The 19,978-nt window shown below is 37.4% G+C and overlaps 1 protein-coding gene across 1 annotated transcript in view; it reads right to left on the minus strand.

Annotated features, from left to right (window-relative positions):
* LOC136862933 (zinc carboxypeptidase) overlaps positions 1-19,978 on the minus strand; it is a 106,014-nt gene that overhangs the window by 53,051 nt on the left and 32,985 nt on the right. The window contains exon 4 of the mRNA XM_067139222.2: positions 2,300-2,375. Within this exon, the coding sequence (XP_066995323.2) occupies positions 2,300-2,375 (76 nt within the window). The remainder of the gene's footprint in view (positions 1-2,299; positions 2,376-19,978) is intronic.

Raw genomic sequence — 19,978 nt, forward strand, 5'->3', positions numbered from 1 at the left:
TATTAACTGTAGGTTATATTAGTTACAACGTTTCCACACTTACTTCTTTTAGAGGTAACTTTCCTGGCACTGGCTCCTTTCGGATCGAAATAGGTGGCAATACTGCACCTCCGTTGTATTTTCTCTTAATTCTCTTCTTGTCCTTCAAGTTTATATTCTTTCTTTTACCGTTGTTTAAACGAGATTTAACCCCTTGAAACATAACAAGAGGCGTACTGTCCTCCATATTTGTTTCACTTACAACGTTGTTGCACTCACTTCACATTTTAGGAATCACAAAATTCTGCCAACATACCTTTTTGCAAGGAACACACATTTGCAATAAGAATAGGCTGTCGGATATTTTTTTTTTGCTAGGGGCTTTACGTCGCACCGACACAGATAGGTCTTGTGGCGACGATGGGATAAGAAAGGCCTGGGAGTTGGAAGGAAGTGGCCGTGGCCTTAATTAAGGTACAGCCCCAGCATTTGCCTGGTGTGAAAATGGGAAACCACGGAAAACCATCTTCAGGGCTGCCGATAGTGGGATTCGAACCTACTGTCTCCCGGATGCAAGCTCACAGCCGCGAGCCTCTACGCGCACGGCCAACTCGCCCGGTGACTGTCGGATAAAACATTGTTCCACCCATATTAGACTTTTCAAAGAAATGTTGATTACAGCGTTGTAGATGGGAACCATTCAATTTATTTTAATCCTGCATGAATATTTGTTCCGTCCCAGAACGTCGATTAAACAACAGTATTTTATTTACTTAAATCTATGGTAGTCGTTGCTGACGTATTGTGTTACAGAGATTAAGATATATTTTGTCACCAAATTACCTTATCGGGTGAGATCAAGGTGCTTTCTTTCAGGAATTCAAAACTGTTAGCACCAATCTCTCTCTAATGTTCATACAGATCTGAATGAATGATATGAGTCAGTACGAGAATGTAAGTCCGCCTCTGTGGTGTAGTGGTTAGCGTGATTAGCTACCCCCGGAGGTCCGGGTTCGATTCCCGGCTCTGCCACGAAATTTGAAAAGTGGTACGAGGGCTGGAACGGGGTCCACTCAGCCTCGGGAGGTCAACTGAGTAGAGGTGGGTTCGATTCCCACCTCAGCCATCCTGGAAGTGGTTTTCCGTGGTTTCCCACTTCTCCTCCAGGCGAATGCCGGGATGGCACCTAACTTAAGGCCACGGCCGCTTCCTTGCCTATCCCTTCCAATCTTCCCATCCCTCCACAAGGCCCCTGTTCAGCATAGCAGGTGAGGCCGCCTGGGCGAGGTACTGGTCATACTCCCCAGTTGTATCCCCCGACCAAGAGTCTGAAGCTCCAGGACACTGCCCCTGAGGCGGTAGAGGTGGGATCCCTCGCTAAGTCCGAGGGAAAAACCGAACCTGGAGGGTAAACAGATGATGATGATGATGATGATGATGACGAGAATGTAAGCCAACGTCATCCTACCAGAGCAAGTTCACGGAAATAAGAAATCTAAACCACCTTATTATTTTCAAATATGTTTATAATTTTCGGAATTTAAAAAAGGAATAGCATGCACGTACAACTAACAGTCATAGAAGTTAGAACACGAGAAAGGTAACTAAAGGTATCTACAATCTTGAATGTATTCATTAGACCTACTACTGGTAGCAAAAGCAATAGCTGTAAGGTATAAAAGATTATATACTGCATTATCATTCCTTTATTTACAATTTTTTTGATTGGGCGGAGCTGTATCACAATTTATTTTAAATTAGCCTCTAAACTACAGTTTCACTTTATACTAATCAAATAACTCATGGTCTAAGTTACAATACCTCTTTCGCTCAATTCAAATATTGTGTTTAATAAAATAACATTCAGCCAATTTCGCCTAATTTAATAAACAAAGAGACAAAATGCTACTGAACCTGTTTTTTTTTATTTTTCTCTGCCTAATTCACTATCAACAAAATATGAGGTAATGTTTCAAAGCTTATATGCAGTGAAACCAACTGCATATGATGTACAGTATAGTTTTGGTGAAAGTTTTAACAGACTGATATATTCCGTTATGGTTAAATATTACAGTTATTTGAACACACAATGCAAACTCGAAGTAAATAATTTGTTATAATTATAGTTATAACCTGATTAATGGACATGGTATTGGGAAGTGGCACAAAGTCTTCTTCACAGTCTGACTTGTTTCACAAAGGATAAAACGTAGGAACATCACTTCTGTTATCCTGAGCAGTAAATGTATCAACCAAATCTTATTAGCTTCAGAAGTATTCTAAGTGTCCTTAATCCATGGCTAAATATTCAAAATCTCACCTTATCCAAGGGGTAGTAGTCTGTCCAGCCAAAATCATCTCTTGGAGTCCCGCTACGTCGTTCACTGTCCATTAGGCTGCAACATGATGAAAATAGTAGTATATTAGTTGGAGTATCTTCATGCATTTGTGAGGAACAGAATATTATATAACCTGTGTTATGATGGGGTCTAAGAGAGTGTAATTTTATAAGCTTACAAATTAGAGGCAGTTTACAATCTAAATATTTCCCTAAAAATTCAGGGATCAGAATTCCAACTTTGTACCTACAAAATTGTCCCCTCCCTATTCTCTGTCATGGACGTGGTGTATTCTCTGCGCTACATAGGTGGGTAGAACCTAAGAAACAATAGAGTTCCATGGAAATCACCAAGTCTACGATATGAGAAAAAATCTTATGAAAGTAACAAAAGCTTCAAAAGGGTGGGGTGGGGGGAATTAATTCAGTTAAACGTTTGAAAACAGACATGCAAATGCTAGAGGAATTGGTAGTTTTCAACTTCAGAGATAAACAGTTACAGTATCTAAAATCGGCCAATAGTATGAACATTCGAATCGGTGATAGAAATTTACCTTCTTTTCATGGAAGAATGAAAGAAAGAAACCAGCCAAACCCGATTAATGAGCATCCTATTGGGAAGCGATACAAAGTCTTCGCAACAGTTTGTCTCGTTTCACAAGGGATAAAACAAAGGTTCATCACTTCTATTATTCTGTGCATAAATGTATCAATCAAACCTGATTAGCTTCAAATGTATTCGAAGTGTCCTTAATCCATGGCTTAATATTCCCTAACACGACATAGCAAAAGAGTCCTGCATATGTTTCAACAATTCTTCAGATACGGCAGTCTGAAATCACTCAATACCATTTCTTCCAAATGGTTTATCATCTCCTTGTTGACTGATTAATGCAGGTAATTCCACAAATAAAGTTAAAAAGCTGAAATTGCCCAGTCGTGCTAAGCAGAACACAGGCCGAACTCGTCCAGTCCATATTTCTTCAAACTACGCATAACTCCGCTTCTTGGTGTTGAACTTTATGTCGCTGCAATCACTTTACTTGGCGTTTATCAAGAGGAATATCGATCAAAATTACAGGAAGTTCATCTTGGGCATACGGTACATTCCACCTGCCATGTAAGAATGTTCAGTCTACTTATTCTAACACTGAATTTACTGATACTTGATGACTGCGTTCATGTGTTACATGCGAGTAGTGGTGTGACGCCGGTTCTGATCCACTTTGGGGTGGGGGTGGGGTAGGGGGTGGGCGGGGGGCGTGGTCTGTGCTCTGATTGGTTGGGGGTGGGGGTGGGGGAGTGGCCTGTGCTCTGATTGGTGGGTGGGTGGGGGGCGGGGCTTTGCTCTGATTGGTGGGTGGGGGCGGGGCTTTGCTCTGATTGGTGGGGTTGGGTAGTGCTGGGGGGGAGGGTGGGTGTGTTGGTCTGTCTCTGTGGGGGAGGTGAGCGTGCGTGCGCGCGCGCGCGTGCAGGGTGGTGGGGGCGGGGTGTGGCCTCCACCCCCTTGGCGGAGGGGGGGGTTACGTTTCCCCCTTTGTGCAGCTGTGTGTGGCAGGTGCGCGCTCCCCTCCCGCTGAGTCAGCCTCGTTCCCCTCCCCTCGCTCCCCCAGCTGAGTCAGCCTCGTTCCCCCCGCTTCCTTTGTTCTTTTGTGCAGCTGTGTGTGGCAGGTGCGCTCTCCCACTGAGTTGGTTTGCACGTGCGCTCTCCCGCTGAGCCAGCCTCCTTTGTCTCCTATTTTTAAACATGCATGCACGTGCGCCCTCCCGCTGAGTTGGTTTGCACGTGCGCTCTCCTGCTGCGATGAGTTTAGTATATATATAGCCAACATTCGTTTGTGGAAACGTATTCGCTGGTTCTGCGACCTTGCTTGTGTACATCAGTGATCTATTACATATATCCTTGATTGCTGCTCGCGCTGTTCGGGATTGACCAGACATTTGATTCACACCTAATCTTTTGGTAAGTTTTTTCTCTCTGTTTCTTTGTAACGCAATGTAGTAAGTTATAACTTGATGGAATAGAGAGGATAATATTAGGATTTCTTCTTTTTTTGGTTTCAGAGTGTGATTTAACTGTTTGTCATCAAGTAATGGACTTGTTGAAGAAACTTTCTACTTTATCCAAATCAAGAGGAAGCGAGTATAGACCGCTAGATCAATTAGCGGTCAATGAAGTTTACAATGTACTCTCGTACCGAGCTGTTAAAACTCGGTACGGGAGGCGAATTGTTGCAGATATTTTAGAAAAATCTGGTGACGAAGAGGTGGCAACATCAGTATTTTTACCAGCTCAGTACCAAGAACTAACCGATAACGACGTGGAGGAATTAAATCAAAGGGGATTGAAGCTTATATATAAAGGCAAAATAAATTCACGTAACGAGGTAGATTTTGTTAAATAGAAACTTTAAAATGTTTGCTTTAATATTCTAACATTGTTCATGTGTGTATAGGGGGAAGGGTAGTCTGCTGAGGAGGAGAAGGCGCTAGAATCTTCCCTACCTATGTTTTATCTACCATAGTTTTTTAGCTGTGTTTATATGTGTGCCTAAGCTGTTTTTTGTTTATATGTGTGTCTAAAATATGAAATATAAGCATATAAGTGTAAGACAGAGAGAAGGAATCGAACAGTTAGTTATAGTTTCTTCATGTCTTGAGGGTTGTAAGGCAGAAGAAGAAGAAGACTGTTGGTTAAACAATATTACACCCTTAACGTTTACTGTATACACATCAGATTCTTCGAAAGAATACTATCAAGAGCACAGGAAAAATGTTGATGAGTGTGTGTTACGTGTGATATTACAGACTCCAAGGTTGGATAAAAATGCTCATTTTTTAATAATTTCTGGTTATAACTACAAAACTCTAAGGTTTGAATCGAATGTGATAGTGTTTACTGATATGTACAGTAAGATATATCAACAGCATTTGTTATGCAGTCTTCAAGATGAGTGTGATTCCGAACTAATTCACTGTTCTTGTGACGTTATACATTCCCCGTATTCGTGGATTCAAAAACAGTTATTGAACTACAATACGGATGTACATACTGTGTACAGCAACTGTCATTACTGTCTATTTAAAGTAAAGAAATTATGTCAAATGTATTAATGTTTATTGATATGTACAGTAAGGTATATCATTAGCATTTGTTATGAAGTCTTGAGAACAAGTGTGATTTGAAACTAATTCCTTGTTCTAGTAGCATTATACATTCCTTCCACAATGGTGGATTCATGCGGAAGTACATAACTGTTATTGCTGTTTTTTTTATTAAAAATAGAGAAATTAGGTAAACAATGATGGAACCAAAACGTTTGAGGTTGTCAGAAGAACTTTCCTTTTCTTTGGATAATGTAACAAACAATCATAAATTTGAAGAATTTTTAAGTGACACATACACCTCCGTAGAGAGTATGTTAGAACAATGTGGTTTGGACAGAGGGTTGAATGTGTCTGTAGACGTTATTCCATCAACTCATCTTTCAATCTATGAACCCACGTTAATTGAAAATACAAATGAATTGAATACATATTGGGTAAATCTAGTTGACAGTCTAAAGAATTGTATACAAAACAATTGTTTAAGCAAAGTAACTGTAAGAGTAGAAAAATGTTGTATGGCTTGGACATTACTAGAAACTAGTTACAGGACGCGTATGTTTACAGGGTCAATTAGAAATAGTTGTGAGTTGAAGGATCCTAAATTGTTTTTGGAAAGGTGTTACATATGGTTTAAAAAGTATGTGCAAAAAGCGTTAGAAAGTAGTGCGCTTAAAGTAAACACATCATTGATATCTGAACACATATTGCCTAGTTCGGATCAGACAACTAAACTTCACACCAACACCAAAAATCATATTATTACTATTGCAACAGATTTACGAGACTGGTATGAAGAAAATGTTGTGCAAGAGACCTTAACCAAATTGAGTCGCTATCCAGAGAGAGATTCTGGGTGGGCTCTTAAGTCGCTGTTAGAACTGCGAATAAACATAAATTCATATGTAGGATTTCATGCGGGTCACCATTTGAAATTACCTAAAGCCATACGGGATAAGAAAGCTGTTGTTAATGTACAATGCAACGATGATGACTGTTTTGCATGGTCAATTGTAGCTGCTCTTAACCCAGCAAGAACGCATACCGAGCGTCGATCATCATATCCACACTATAGAAGTGTTTTAAACTTAGAAGGAATTTCATTTCCTATGGAAATGCAAAAGTTGTCTAAATTTGAAAACCAAAACGATATATCAGTGAATGTGTATGGAGTAATGTATGAAAATGGAAAGTGGATGTATGCAGGACAAGATAGCAATCAACCGTTTACAATTGTACCTATTTACATTACAAAGAAATTAGAGGGTTCTGCAAGGAAGCATGTAAACCTATTGCTGCTCCAAACGGAACAAGATAACGTTGTATACCATTTTTCGTGGATCAAATCTCTATCTCGGTTGGTGTCTTCAACAGTTAACAAACATAATCATAAGATCTATGTGTGTGAACGCTGTTTATCATACTTTGGTACACAACCCAGACTAGATAACCACATGGTTACATGCAGTCAATTTAATCCTGTAAAGTTGGAAATGCCGAAAGAGCATGAAAAAATAATCAAGTTCATTCATTATAAACATAAAGAAATAGTTCCTTTTACTATTTATGCTGACATCGAATGCGTTTTGAACCCGATTGACACGGCTATGCCAAACAATGAAACTTCCTATACAGCTCCCTTGAATTATCACAGAGCGCACAGTATCGCTTACTATTTGCATTGTTCTTACAATGAAACATACAGTAGATTTAATTTATATCGCGGAGACGATTGTTGCGAATGGTTTGTTAGAGAATTATCTAGTATTGTTCAAGATATAGCACATTATTATGCTCAAGTAGTTCCGATAGAGGAACTTAATAGAGATCAGGAAGAAGAATATTTAGGAGCAACTACTTGTCATATTTGCGAAAAAGAGTTTGTCGCAACAGATGTTAAAGTTAAAGATCATGACCACTTAACTGGAAAATTTCGTGGTGCTAGTCACCAGTGTTGTAATCTACAGTACACCTTACCGAATTACATACCAGTCTTTTTTCATAATTTGAGTGGATACGATAGTCATTTTATTATCAAACAATTGTGTGAGAAGATTGTAGAGGTAGAGGAGAATGATGATAATGCGAGTGAGGTATTTAATCCAGGAAGGGTAACATTAATACCTACTAATACAGAACGCTATAAGTCGTTTACTAAAGTTGTTCCTGTTGTTGATAGTAAAGCTTTCAGGTCGCTGCAATTACGATTTCTTGATTCATTCAACTTCTTAGGCAGTTCATTAGAGAAATGTGCTTTGTACATGAACAATGATGCTAAACATATCATGCGGAAATATTTTCCAGATGCTGTTCATTTCGAATTGATGTGTCAAAAAGGTGTTTTTCCTTACGAATATGTAAAGGAAATAAGCGTATTAGATGAAAGACGTTTACCACCAAAAGATATGTTTGGTGGTTTGCTTACTGGTAGTTCTATTTCTGAGATAGAATATGAACGAGCACAACGTGTATGGAAAACTTTTAATTGTGTTACTTTGGGTGACTATTCAGATTTGTATTTGAAAACTGATGTGCTACTTTTAGCAGATATTTTTGAAAACTTTAGAAAGGTGTGCAGAGAGACTTATGGGTTGGATCCTGCTCATTATTTTACTGCTCCTGGTTTAGCTTGGAGTTCGCTTCTAAAGACAACAAAAGTTCACATAGAACTCATCACCGATGTGGATATGATGCAATTTGTAGAAAGAGGTATTCGAGGAGGAGTAGTATATTGTGCTCATAGGTATGTTGAAGCTAACAATAAATACATGAGCGATTACAACCCAGAAATACCCGACTCTTATTTACTGTACTTGGATGTAAATAACCTATATGGGTGGGCTATGATGCAGTATCTCCCAGTAGGCAATTTTTCTTGGGTAGAAAATGTAGATGAATTTGATGTGCTAAATGTAGATGATGAATCTGAAATAGGTTATATTTTAGAAGTGGATTTATTATATCCTAGAGAAATACATGATTGGCATAACGATTTTCCACTTTGTCCTGAAATGAGGAAATCTCCTGCACAAAAGGCTCTTCCTAAACTTATGACAACACTACATAATAAACATCGGTATGTGTTGCATTATCGAAACTTGAAACAATGTTTAAAGTATGGTTTGCAATGTTTAAAAATTTACAGAATACTACAATTTAATCAAGCTCCTTGGATGAAACCTTACATTGAATTGAATACAGAAAAACGTAAGCAAAGCACAAACGATCTTGATAAAAACTTTTTCAAGTTAATGAATAATTCCGTTTTTGGTCGCACACTAATGAATATGAGAAAGTTTAGGGATGTTAAATTGACAACACGTTGGGATGGACCTTTTGGTGCTGGGCGTTTAATAGCGCAACCTACCTTTAAGAAACGAGTCATTTTTGATGAATCGTGTGCAGCTATTGAAATGGAAAGGGTGATAGTCAAGAGCGATAAACCAATGTTTGTAGGAATGACGATATTAGACTTATCTAAAACAAAGGTAGTTGATTTTCATTATGCGTACATGAAGCAAAAGTATCCAAAGGAGGGAGACCTTACATTAGTGTATACTGATACAGATAGCCTTATTTATCATATAAAAACTAAGGATGTTTACGCAGATATAAAGGAAGATATTGCTGAATGGTTTGATACAGGAGACTATTCAGAGGATAATCCTTACAGAATTCCTAGAATGAATAGACGTGAAATAGGCTACATGAAGGATGAATTGTCAGGTGTGTTGTTTTGTAAATTTATTGGACTTAGAGCAAAAATGTATGCTATAAAAACAGAAAAGAAAACTGTAACAAAAGCCAAAGGTGTAAAATCTACAGCGAATTTGACAATAGATGATTATGAGGAGTGTTTCAGAGAAAATAAGCATATGATGAAAAATCAGTATTCTATACAATCAAATCTTCATCATGTGTTTACTGTGTGTCAAAACAAAGTAGTTTTAACACCAGATGATGATAAACGATACATACAATCAGATGGTATTTCAACTTTAGCGTGGGGTCATTACCGCATTGATGGTGATAGTAAAGAAGTATAAGAAGTATGATGTTTCATGTACTAATTAAAATGTATGTACAGGAACTAATAAATTATTTGTGTACCTATTTGATTGTTATTAAAGTATAAATGAAGTGATTATATATGTAATTAAATGTAAAAGAGCTAGTTTGTAAAAATAAAAATAATAAATTTATATATATTGCTTGTTTTTATTTTAACAATAAGGAAGGTGGTGAAATAAATAATACACAAAAGAGGTTATATGATATTTATTTAATCAAGACACATATACAAAAAATGTGTATATAAACATAATTACACCATCTTTTTTATTATTTATTCCTTTGGACAGCAAGGACTATTATAATACATCTCCTTCACCTTTTTTTGTTTACACATACGACAGTCCTTCTTCATACTGGGAGTACCATCTATTTGAGTAGTAGCGTTTGGATCGTTGTTGAAGTAATGTTCATAACAATATTCATATTCAGGATGTTTTTCCTTGAATTCATCTGGCAGTATGTTCCAAAGAAAAGGAAGTTGATGATCAGCAAGCGAAATCAGAATCTCATCAGGCATATAACACCAGTCCAGAGTGTTGAATGATTTAAGTCCACTATGACGATATTTGTTTATAGAAGCACTCACCATACGCATAACATTACTCTCTTTAGAGAGCCAATCATGCATGTGTTTATTATGCCATAACGCACATTTCTGTTTTTCTTCTTGATGTAGTTCACACGGAAAGTATTCATCATCACTGGTTTCTTCTGCTGTCAAGGCTGCTTTCGAACATCCGTACATTGACAAATCAGCAACAGGTTTAGAAAAAACAGTTTTAAACTCTTCACCCAATCCGTTCACCACAACGAAACATTTGTTTTGTAAGTCTTTTAAAATTTTTTTTAACTTATCTTGTTTGTCGAATTTAATTAAAGCTGCACAACTAAAGTCAGCATCCTTGGTGTATTCACAGAAAGCACATTCAACTCGCCCATTATCCAAAGGTTTCAGATCGATGAGAACTAGTGGAGACTGTTCCATGATGAAAGAGAAGTACACGCACATGGAGTGAAGGTTTCCTCTTAGCCCACATCTCTTTTATAGTAACTCCATCAATAAACACTTTATAGATGGCGACACGAGCGCGGTGAAGGAAGCATTGATTTATGACGACACCACGCTATTGTTCAGTCATACCTATTTTTAAGTTCTAGTATAGTATGTTCCATAATAACAGAGAAGTATGCAAGCATGGTGAGTGTTTCTTCTCAAGTCTACATCTGTTTTATAGTAACTTCTCCGCTAAGTGGTTTATAAGCCACAATTCGGTCATGAAGAAGAAGTGCGTAAAGAGATGTATTCGCAGGAATGTCGGTGTTGGTTTCAAATTCTACACGAATGTCGACTGGAGATGAGCGAATAGAGTCATTTTGGTGAGAACAATCGATAATAATCAAAGGCGCCAATGTTTTAAACTCTAGTCTACCAAGCATAGGTCCAACGATTTCATTTTCCTCTAATGAGTAATAAGCAGCTTGAAATTTTGTATACATATCATACAGTTCGGAAAAGTCTCCAGAACTTATTTTAACACGTATGTCTTCATTTGGATAATATTCCTCATTGAGAAAGACTTTTAGTTTAGAAATATTACAATGATCAAACACACAAGCGTTAGTGTTTTTTCTTTCTGTCAGTTTGAAATCCAAAGATAATAAAACGTGGTTTTTCTAGTTGTGAAGATGCTTTTATTGTCCAATTCATTCGTTTGGTTGCAGGCAGAGAAGGAAGTTCATACAATTCCCACGATCGAAATGCGATTTGCAAGTTCTCATTTCTTTCTACAATGTTAAGCATGCGTGCTTGTTCTTGGTGGGAGAGAGAGAGTGAAGGCACCTTCCTGTAAATATCCTCAATAATTATATTAGAGTTATCATTATCTTCTGTAGATTTGAGGGTGCAATTATCGTTGCTACTTCTAATTAATACTAGTTCGTGGGAGCAACCTGTGATACACTTTTGATAATCTTCAGCAAAACCTAAAATATTAGAAAGAGGTATAACGATGTGAAAGTAACCTGTTGTAGGGTCAGCTAGGGCATAACCTGGACTGACAGGGAACCAACCAGTATTTTGGAGATTGGTTGTAGATTTCGTTGATGCAAAAGTCTTCATAGTACTTGCTATTCCCAAATTCCTTGTTCGAACGATTTCTGTACCATTAAGTTCATATCGACATTCGCTGAAGAGAAAAACACCGAAATTGCTATCTAGGGTAGAAGTAGTGGATATAGCTCCTGCTCCGTTTGTAACTTTACCTATAACGTGAAGAGAACTTTTTGAAGGCAACAGATGGTATTCTTGCTTGCGTGCTGGGATTCGTATTTCATCATTGTAGCCGAATGTTGTACCTGCGTAAGGGCGATAGGTTCGCTCCTTAACAGCAGTAATAGAACGATTGAAAACAGGTTTTTCTTCTATGTTTAGCGTACGAAACATGGTGGAGGTGTTGTTTACCATACAAAAGTTTAGCTCACTATGAGTAAAACACGGAGTGTGTTTTACCTTTATAAGGGCTGATAGCACTTAAACTTAAAACTTTCGTTTGTAACTGTTGTACATATTGGGTGTACGTGTATCCGTTTATAAAAACTTTATGATTCCGCCTGTAACTGTACTTATAACGTGAGGATTACAAGAAATAGAATCCTTGCTTGCGTAATAGGGGATTCGTATTTCATCATTGTATCCTGCAGTACCCGAAGTAGAATGATTGAAAAACGGTTTTTCTTCTTTTGGCGCTTGAGACATGGTGAATAGGTTGTTTACTCTATAAAGGCTTAGCTGGCTGTAGGTGAGAACGAGGTGTGTCTGTTTAGTTTTATATCTTTATAAGGGTAAAGAACTTTGTATCCTAAAGATTCCAGATATCGTTTGTTGCTTAATGTCAATGGTTTTAGATAGATGTGGTTCGAAGCTTTACGTTCTCCACTACCACTTCTATCGCTTGTATTTCTGTAGACGATTCCCATGTGTTCATTCGATAGGTCGTATGTGAAGCGTAACCGAAAGGTTTTCGTCAAGCAAATCAACCTTCTTTTCAGTTTGATCTTTGAGAGTCACAGTGATGTTGTTTACACTTTGTAAGGCAATAGGATAATAAATGATAGGTAAGGGTTGCTCAACTATTTTATACCCTGGAGCAACGTTAGGATAAAAATCGTAAATGGAACGTGTACGTTTTCCGTTTAAAAATGCACCGCTTGCAATATTGCACTCTACACGGATAACGTTAATGTTCGAAATGCAGATAGGGGAAGGTGAGATATTAGTTGTGTTTGGTTTCAAAATAGTTCGCCCGAAACCAAGAATAGGTGCCAAAGAATCGTCAACGGTGAAATCGATTGTATACTTGCTGTAAAGTTTTGATTTTAAAGTATGTTTGTCAAAGCTTAAAGTAAAATTACTGTTGGGTCTGTTTGTACCATTCTTTTCGTATTCATGTGTTTGATCAGGAGTATCTCCTATTCGTGCAAACTTTCTATTTAAAACATCTATAAGATCCTGAATTTCATACATTCCTGGTGGTATCTTTATATCATGATTGATATCTTTATGTTTACCTACATACCTAATTCTCAGAAGATTATTATTTTTAGTTATGTTAGGAATCGTTTATGAGGTATACAAACTCTTCATGCCTACTTCGTACGAATAGTCATCTAAAACAAGCGCTGGAGATAGTTCCATGCTCAATTCCGACCCATTTCCAGTCAACGTGTACACCGACTCCTTTCTACTCTTCATGATGAATGATGTGTTGTCAACACTTATCAGCAGTATTTATAGTTAGTAGAAACTGTAGACATAAATGTCCACAAATAACGCTATCAAAAGATTGGTAACGTTCGTAGTTATATAGAATACGGTTACAACCACGCAAATAGCGTGATACTTCACAAGGTGGTCTCAAATCACCAAAACTGTCAAAATAGTGTGCATGCTTCCCTCTTTTATATATTGCTACCCAGTGTGAACCTGAAAGGGAAGAGGGTTCTAGATTTACAATACAACTCTCGTTTTTGTGTGCGTACTTAGGCAACGTGTCTCTCATGTAAACACCACGAAAATAAGGAATTCCTAACTGTAAGGCATACTGATGTAATTCAATGTTAGAGAGCGGTTTGTATGGTAGTTTCAGAGGTATAGACCCAATCCTTTTTTGTAAGGAGCTAAATAGAGGCCTTTTCCGCCCCGTAAAGCTACTGCTTCCATGACATGGTTGTGACGTTGCATCTCGGACAGTTGCTCTCTTGCTTTTTTGGCTTTGTTTATAGCGTTCACTACACCTGCCGCTCCTCCCGCTAGGCTTCCTAAGGCTGATAGGCCTGCGAATAGTGGAATAAGTGGAATAATCCCCCCCAACTTTTTTTGTGGTAATGGGATAACTCTTCTTCTTTTTCCTACACTGTTGTTGTTCTTGTTGTTGTTTCCTACAGCTTTGCGTGCAGCTCTGAGTGCTGCGGAAGCTGCCTGCTTGATGCCGACACCTGGTCCTAGACGTGCGAGCGCAGAGCGAGCTTTCTGAATAGCTAACAATAAATGGTTTTTTCTTTTTTGTCTTCTTTGTTTTCCAGCTCCTAGCTTTACCTTGCCTTTCATAATTCCAGCTACGGCTAACGCCGCAAGCCTTTCCCGTACGCTTCCGTCCCGTGACTTGACTCGAGCCCAAGCCTTAGAAGCTAATACTCGATCGGCTTCACGTCGATGATTTGCATCAGTTTCTTGGTACGCAATATCGTGCTCTTTGCACGCTTTATCTAGAGGATTGATGCCTGGATCACCACGTTTCAATCGTTTTTCGAGTCGGGTGCCTGGTCCACAATACTGGTAACCTGGAATGTGTGCTTCAAATGGGAGGTGGTCAATACCTTTGTTTATAATTTTATTCAATAACCCACGTCCACAACAAGTCTTCTTCTTCTTCTTATTTTTCTTCGTCTTCTTTGTTGTACTAGTAACGTTGTTGTTACTCGTTCGAGTGACAAACATCGTGTGAAAGCTTTCACCTCAAGGTAAGCATATATATATAAGCATGCAGGTGATGCGTATCATTCAGTCCGCTATGGTTAAAACGGTAAAACAAACCATCTCTCTACCTGTTCGTGTAATAGAAGACGGTGATGGAGGAGGAGAACAAAATGCTGTGCGACGCCACAGTGTTCTCCTTCCAAACTCTTTGCGTTGTATCATATGTGGTCCATCGAATTGTGGAAAAACTAATCTTATGATTAATCTGTTGGAACACCCAAATGGTTTGCGTTTCGCCAACGTCTACGTCTATTCGAAATCGTTACAGCAAAGTAAATATGCTCGCTTAGAAAAGGTGCTGGCTTCCATTCCAAGTATCTCCTATTACAGCTATTCTGAAAACGAAGATGTTATACGTCCTGAAGAAACAAAACCTCACTCTGTGATTATTTTCGATGATGTAGCGTGCGATAAACAAAGTATTATGAAAACATATTTTAGTATGGCTAGACATTTTGGTGTTGATGTGTTTTATCTATGTCAAACTTACACCTGTCTACCCAAACATTTACTTCGAGATAACGCAAATTTTATTATATTATTTAGACAAGATGTTGGAAACCTAAAGCATGTGTACGATGATCATGTTAATACGGATATGAGCTTCGATGAGTTTAAGGAACTCTGCGCTCAGTGTTGGAATGAAAATCGATATAGTTTCCTTGTTATCGATAAAGATAGTGAATTACATAACGGACGGTATCGTAATGGATTCGATAAGTATTTCGATACACGGAAGGTATAAATACTGCGAATATAATATGGATCATGTTCATTTGATCTACTGAGTAGTGAGTGTAAACATCATGGAGGTATGTGGAAATGTTAAGGTTGCTGTATCTTACCCAGTACTGGAAGATGATATACCAACTAAGGCTTATGTGGATGGTATTTTGTTTGAAGCTGTAGCCAATAATTTATACCGCACTGAAGATGGAGATTATTCATTAAATAATAAGCGACTACGTTGTGTAGCCGACCCTCTACTTGAAAATGATGCATGTAATAAAAAATTTGTTGTAGATTCTCTTAACGAATTCAAGAAAACAATTGTTAACAATTCTGGAGTGGGAAGTTTGGAATTAGGATCCACTACAGTTACCGGAATAGTAAATCAAAACGCAGCTTCTAATGCAGTGACCTTGGAACATCTTCATAATTATACACATTCTAAAGAGTATTTAGACGAATCAGTTGTAAAAGAACTTAATGAATTGAAACGTAAGATTGACACTTACGCTGATATTTTTGATATTGAAACAGAGAGTGATATAGATGTTAAGAAAAGAAGACTAACCGGTTTAGAAGATCCGAGAAAACCTCTTGATGCGGTAAATAAACAATATTTGGAACTGTATGCATCTAGTCAGGAAGATGTTAATGCTGTTGTAGAAAGCATAAACCAAGCTGTAAACGAACTCAAATCAAACTTAAATAAGCAAAATAACATTATAGAAGTAAACACTGATAACCTCAATATACACAATAAACGCATATCTAAAGCTTCTAATCCAATTGATTCTCAAGATGTTGTTACGTTGCATCATCTTGAGAATTATGCATATAACAAACAATACACAGACTGTGTGATAGCCAACCATCAAAATGATATTAATGAACTTAAACAGAACGTTGCTCACTTTGATATAAAAGAAGAAACCATTAACATAAAAGGTAAACGTCTATCTGATGTTTCAGACCCTGAAAATGATCAAGATGCTATTACTCTACACCACTTAAAAAATTATGCATACAACAAACAGCATACCGATAGCATAGAGGCTAACTATAAGCAAGACATCACTGATCTCACTCATATAACTGATGTAGTAACCAATGATATCAATAAACTTAACAATAACGTTACCAATCATGTTGCTCACTTTGATATAAAAGAAGATACTATCAATATAAAAGGCAAACGTCTATCCGGGGTTTCAAACCCCAAAGAAGCTCAAGATGTGGTGACTTTGCAGCATCTAGAAAGTTATGCATGCAGCAAACAACATACTGATAACATAGAAATTGCCTATAAGCAAGATATTGCTGATCTTAAAACCCGTATATCAGATGTGGTGGTCAAAGATATCAATGAACTCAAAAATAACGTTTGCAATCATGTTGCTCAGTTTGATATAAACGAAGAAACCATTAACATAAAAGACAAACGACTATCTGGGGTATCAAACCCTAAAGAAGCTCAAGATGTTGTCACTTTGCAGCACCTAGAAGATTATGTGTACAACAAACAGCACACCGATAATATAGAAACTAATTATAAGCAAGACATCGCTAATCTTCAAACTCACATAACTGATGTAGTAGTCAATAATCTTGATGAACTTAAAAATAACGTTACCAATCACGTTGAGCACTTTGATATAAACGAAGATACTATCAACATAAAAGGCAAACGTTTATCTGATGTTTCAAACCCCAAAGAAGCTCAAGATGTCGTCACTTTACAGCATCTAGAAAATTATGCATGCGGCAAACAAGATATTGATAAAATAAAGGTCTACCATAAGCAAGACATAGCTAATCTTAAAAATTTCATAACTGATGTAGTAATCTATGATATCAACGAACTTAAAAATAACGTTAGCAATCACTTTGCTCATTTTCATATTAACGAAGAGACTATTGATATAAATGACAAACGACTATCTGGTGTTTCAAACCCCAAAGAAGCTCAAGATGTTGTCACTCTGCACCACCTGGAAGATTATGCGTACAACAAACAGCACAGCGATAACATAGAGGTTACCTATAAGCAAGACATCGCTACACTCAAAGCTAGCATGACTGAAACGCTTAATTTGTTAAACGAAAAGAACATAGAATGGATCCAAAAATCCATCGTTGAAACAAAAGATAATATATTAAACATTGTAAATGAACGCGTTCTATCTATAGTACAGGCTTTAAAAAATAAGCTGCTTGTTCATTTCCTTCTACAAATAACAAGCATACCATCAATGTACGATAGTCCCTTTTATCGTCTCAATAATGGGCATCTTACATACACGTTACCACACTCGGGAACACTTGAAGTATTGTCTATTGTTCCTGCAGCTAACAAGATTCAGTGTAAACATAATGAAAATGTTATAACAATCGGAGAAGGAACTATAATTACTGTTCACGCAAAAGACAAACTGCAATTTAAATTGGTTGGAGACGATGGTAAGCATTCAACGACTACTTTACCTTTACATATTGTGTTTGACTACACAACAAACCTGGATTTCTCTATGATAGAATAAAAAGCGTTGAAAAACCTATTACAATACCATTATGGGTTTGTCTGCTCATAGATACAGAACAAAAGCTAAAGATCTACAGAACTTCTTTGAAAAAACACTCGTTTGAAAAACAGGAGCCCTTCCAAGAACTCCCGTTTGAAAAACAGCACCCGTTCGACAAACACCCGTTTGAAAAACAGCACCCGTTCGACGAACACCCGTTCGAAAAACAGCACCCGTTCAGCGAACACCCGTTTGAAAAGCAGCATCCGTTCGAGAAACCAAGTACAATCTGACATAAAGAAAGACATATATGACAATCAATATCTTGCGCAAGCTATTAAAAATGTAAAATATAAATATGATGCGCTTAAATCAGGAGAGCTTTTACAAGAAAATCAACTTGAAAAAACATTTAGTCCTATATCCAAACCCTTAAAATCTCTACTGGCTACCGTCTCAGAAAAATCTAATTCATTCAACTCTCCTACAGCACCTCCTATCAAACAAGAAGAAACAGAAGAAGCAGAAGAAACAAAAGAAAACGAAGAAAGAACTCTTCTAGAACAACCCAATGCAGAAGTTCCATTCATTTTTAAAGCACAGAAGCCAATAATAGGGAATATTGCTTCTTCTTACTTGGATTTATTTACACAACCACACAGTGTACGCAAAGTATTAGATCGAGTTTATGGGGTACGAAAAGAAGACGCTAGATGGTTTCTTGGTGATTCAGAAATACGTTTCCACGGTAACGACATAGTCATAAATAACAAAAGCTATAAAGGCACGCGAGGTCTTTATGAATTAATTTTTAAATCCTTCCCCAATAATAGTATATACACAAAGAGAGATCTTTCAAATTATGTAAAAATATTAGAATCTACAAACGCGCACAGAGTTCAGCATCGATCGGATAAACAGTTAATGTCTAATCGAGGGTATAAATATACAAACATTATTAAACCACTCTTCTCTACAGAAAGTTCGCCATGTAGAAAAAGAAAGCGAACAGGCATGGGTTTGAAGTGGAAATATAATCACCAACAACCTATTGTTGACTATGTACACTGGGATGATCCTAATGAGCTTGTACAACGTCTACAGCTGTTAATGGCTTCTAAATATGCAGGTCATACTGCACACGAAAACGAAATTTTATCTATTATTGAAGAACTTCGAGAAGCTCGAATTATTGCATAAATAACCAGTCTTCGTTTTACACCACATCAGAATGAGTGTTGACATCAGAGCTAATATTGCTAGAGAGTTACACCGCCCCGCTCGCAGATGTTACATGCGGCGGAGGGTTATTACTAAAGGATTAGATGATCTACACCAAATGGATTTAGTAGAAATGATACCCTATTCTCGAGAAAATAATGGTTTTAAGTATATGCTAACCATTATAGATGTTTATTCTAAATATGCTTGGGCACAACCTTTAAAAAGTAAGAGTGGAAAAGAAGTTGCTGCAGTGCTGCGTAAGATATACAATAAGAGCAAACGATTTCCTAAACATATTCAAACAGAGGAAAAGAGTTCTACAATGCTGAGTTCAAACGATGGACCACATCACACAACATTAATCATTACTCAACGTACAGCAATATGAAAGCTTGTGTTGTAGAACGTTTCAACCGAACACTTCGTGAACGTATGTGGAGAATGTTTACTAAACAAGGAACTCATTCATGGATACATAGGTTACAAAAGCTTATCCATGATTATAATCACACCTATCACCGTACTATTAAAATGAAACCTTGTGATGTAAAAGACAATCGACTGCTTGCAACAGTGTATAACGCAATTAAAACAGTAGATACTAGAAAGAGAAAATTTCAAGTAGGTGATATTGTTCGCATCAGCAAGCAAAAACATCAATTTGAAAAAGGGTATACACCTAACTGGACTACTGAGCTCTTCACTATTTATAAGGTGCAACCTACTAACCCTGTGACATACCTCTTAAAAGACTGTCAACAACATCTAATAGCTGGTGCTTTCTACACAGAAGAATTGCAAAAGACTAAACATCCAGACATCTACCTAGTAGAACGCATACTTCGAAGGAAAGGAAATAAAGTGCTTGTAAAATGGTTAGGGTATGATGATTCTCATAATTCTTGGATTAAAAAAACTAATGTATTGTAAGGAATAGATTGTAATAAAGAAAATAAAATATGTTGTGCTTTTTTT

Source organism: Anabrus simplex, chromosome 2, assembly GCF_040414725.1.
Source record: "Anabrus simplex isolate iqAnaSimp1 chromosome 2, ASM4041472v1, whole genome shotgun sequence".
Lineage (NCBI taxonomy): Eukaryota > Metazoa > Arthropoda > Insecta > Orthoptera > Tettigoniidae > Anabrus > Anabrus simplex.